Below are 3,822 nucleotides of genomic sequence, written 5' to 3' on the forward strand. Positions count from 1 at the left end.
CACACACACACACACACATACACACACATATATATGTACACCCTAGGCGGTTCCCCTTTAACATCACTTCCTGTTACTTCACAGGCAAATATCTCAACAACTGTTCATCTCAGCGACAAATGCATTCATATGGACTACAAAAATTTGACGTCACAGGCACTTTAAACACAGACCATAATACTGATATTACCAAATAACATGCACTTACATGTGTCTTAAGTCACACGTATACTTACTAATCCAAGCCAATTAAATCTTTCCTCATTGGCACTTTGAGGCTAATTAAATAAAAAAATGCTAAAGTACCTGCATTTCCTCTGTATTTCCCAACATGCAGTTTGAAACTGGATTTCTCATTTCCCACTTTGAAGTTCTTGTACTCTGCAAAAGCAGTGCCACCTTCATGATCCCACAGGTCCACCCTCAAAGTCCACTTCTTGGATTTCTTTTTAGTCAGAGCAAAAACTGTTTTCAGGCCGAGCCAGTGGTCGTCTAAAGAAATCAACAGAACACAAAAGACATCTACGTTATTGCTTTTCTCATGTTTCAAAGTACTAATTTTTGTTCAAGTTCCAAAAAGCTGAAGGTTCTTTCCAACTCCAGCTGAACCTTCAAAACTGTCTCTCACTGCCGTAGTTGTGCAACGAAAATCACGTTATTTTGTTCTCAGAGGAGCTTTGTCCTCACCCTCTGGACACAAGGCTCGGGTTGAACTTTTTCTTACAAACAATTGCACCAAGTAATGTGTGATTGGTCAGAAGTTGTGGGTGTATTTGTTTATGCAGAAAAGCACTTTGACAACATGGTGTCATTTTGCCTCAACTAATCCACTTTTAGAAGTTAGCAGTTGTTTGTGCAAACAAAGTGGATAATTTTGAAGATTTTTGAGTTTTAATGATTCTTCCAGACACTTATAAAGGTAGATAAAGCCCAAAATCTCCTAGATGGAGAGAGCACAGGCATTGGGCCTCATGCAAGAACATGTTCATATTCTTATCCTAAATTTCTCTTACTTTTGTTCGTACAAAGGGTTCGTACGAACATGTCACGTCAGATTCAACAAACACTTCTATTTTCAGGAAAAGTGTGTAAATGAGCTGCGTAAATTCCACCTGTTCATATCCAGCTGCTCGTGCACGCGAGAGGAGACGAGCATAATTACCACCCCAAAAACACCATATAAGGCTATGTTTCCTGCCTCAGATACAAGGAAGTGTCCATTCATGAAAAATGACAGCGAAAATTAAAAAGAAGAACTTTACTTGTTCAGAGATTGAAGTCCTTCTGTCAGAGATCCAGAAACGAAAATCTGTCATTTTTATCAGGTCAGCTGTGGAATAAAATGAGCTGCTAATAGTATAAACAACTGTGTTAAAATATCCAGGAGTCGCTGGAGGGATTATGTATCCCCTCTGGCCTGGGAACGTCTCGGAGACCCCAGGACGAACTGGAATGTGTCGGTCGGGAGAGCGGGGTCTCTCTGCTGCTGCCCCCGCGACCCGATCCCGGATAAGCCGGACGGACGGACAATTTATATTGTTAGTCTAAATTATTACATTTAAAATTATAACTCTAATTCAAGCAGAATAGCCTATTGTCAACATAATTATAGAGTGTGATTTATTTTCAACTCAAAATATCTTCAAACTAACGAAATATAAAGTTATTAGKGARGAAAAYCCGTCTGGATAACAGCAGACTGACTGCTCGTAAAATATACGACAGGTCTGGACCACTTGTGAATTTTGTTCGTATCTGAAAAAAAATCTTAGAATATGAAAACATTGGTGAATGCCACAMATTCTCCTAAATCACTCGTACACACAACTTAAGAACAAATCTGTTCGTACGAACGGTTCTTGCATGAGGCCCATTGTTCAAAGAAGAATCCATCTGCTGAGGTGTGGCATGAAAGATTTATGGCCAATTGGTGGACGTAGGGGTGGAGTGAAGACCCCAGAGGACAGAAATCCCTGCTGTGGTGTGTACTTGTGAACTAGGTGTGTGCAAAAACAAACATCTCACAACTACATTACCACAAGACAACTTCTTTGCTTCGGATGGCGTATGGAGAGCTCTTTAAAGGCGACATCTTAATTAAAAATCCACTTTTTTTCTCTCCATTTTCAATAATGTTGACAAAATAAAGCCTAGCACTTCAAAGGAATGGTCTTATTTGGATGTTTTTGTTGACAGGCAGGGCAGTGATGAGTATAAAATTATATTTGCTATGTAAAATATCTTGAATGGACACCAGAGGCCACGAGTATTGACATTACAAGTGGAACTTTAATATTATTCAGCAATTGCCAAAGTGGTTTTGCATGAGATCTGGTGGTTGTATCATGCAGTTACATGTGGGACGTACAGATCTCTCAGAGGCTTGATGTTGGAACAATTGTGACAGCACCCACACATATCTTGAAGTTTCTGATCACGCAAATAAGAGCGATCATTCAAGGGAGAATTGCCAATAATTATTGCCAATAGTTAATATCTGTGCCAGCCATGAGGATGCAGTTAACGGACTCTTCACAACAATCAGTTATTCATAACCATGTCTTGACAACTGCCATTAATATCAAAGTGGCTCAGCTCCATGTCCAACAATTAGTGGTTTGAGCAAATGGCGCCAATGTTACTCATGATATGGTGTTGGGGAGTCTTAGGGTCTAACTTCAGGTCACATTAAGCTTTTATTAGGGCGACCCTAATAATACAGTGTTTTATCAGACGCTCCCTTTATTTTCTTGTCTTATTGCCAGGGTGCTGTCTCAAGAGGGCTGTCTTTCAACAAGACAATGCTTTGTCCACACATTGTACATGTTTTCATTAGGGGTGTAGCAATCCATCGATCCATCAATTATCTATACCCGCTTTCTTCCTTTCTGGGGCACGGGGTCACTGGTGCCCATATCCAGCAGTCACAGTGCGAGGGGCGGGGGGTACACCCTGGACAGGTCGCAAGTCAATCACAGGGCCACCACAGGGATCCAGTGATCCACATCAATAAATCGATTATGATTAATTACATCAAGGCAACACAAAAACATTGAAATAAGATGCGTGTATGATGTCACATCATATCATTCGCAGACCTCTACATTTGAACTGAATCAGGATCAAATCATGATAGACTTTGTGATATTGAGAAACATTGTTATCATCATCCAAATAAATATAATATTGCATCGTGATAAAGCTGCTGATTTACACCCCTAGTCTCCATAGACAAACTGAGTTATATTCAGGTCCAACCAAATCAAACAAGAGGACTCTGCTTRGAAATCAACTAGGAAATCACTATCTATAGTGGCATCTGCTTCATGAAAGGATATAACAACTGTGCGACTATGTGGAGCACAATGGGCCTCATGCAAGAACATGTTCGTATTCTTATCCTAAATTTCTCTTACTTCAAGCTATTCTGCTTGAATTAGAGTTATAATTTTAAATGTAATAATTTAAACTAGCAATATAAATTGTCGGTCCGGCCGGCTTATCCGCTATTGGGTGCGGTGGGGGGGATGCCACTATAGATAGTGATTTCCTAGGGTTCGTACGAACATGTCACGTCAGATTCAACAAACTCTTCTATCTTCAGGAAAAGTGCGTAAATGAGCTGCGTAATTTACACCCGTTCTATCCAGCTGCTCGTGCACGCGAGAGGAGATTAACATAATTACCACCCCTAAAACACCATATAAGGCTGTGTTTCCTACCTCACATACAAGGAAGTGTCCATTCATTCATGAGAAATGACAGCAATGATTATAAAAAAGAAGAACTTTTTGAGTTCAGAAATTGAAGTCCGTCTGTCAG

The 3,822-nt window shown here is 40.1% G+C and overlaps 1 protein-coding gene across 1 annotated transcript in view; it reads right to left on the reverse strand.

Moving 5' to 3' along the window:
• LOC106535934 (angiopoietin-related protein 5) overlaps positions 1–3,822 on the reverse strand; it is a gene marked incomplete at its 3' end in the record, with an annotated part of 7,259 nt that overhangs the window by 905 nt on the left and 2,532 nt on the right. The window contains 1 exon segment of the mRNA XM_014033088.1: positions 307–492. Within this exon segment, the coding sequence (XP_013888542.1) occupies positions 307–492 (186 nt within the window).

Source organism: Austrofundulus limnaeus, unplaced genomic scaffold (genome assembly GCF_001266775.1).
Source record: "Austrofundulus limnaeus strain Quisiro unplaced genomic scaffold, Austrofundulus_limnaeus-1.0 Scaffold1621, whole genome shotgun sequence".
Taxonomy (NCBI): domain Eukaryota; kingdom Metazoa; phylum Chordata; class Actinopteri; order Cyprinodontiformes; family Rivulidae; genus Austrofundulus; species Austrofundulus limnaeus.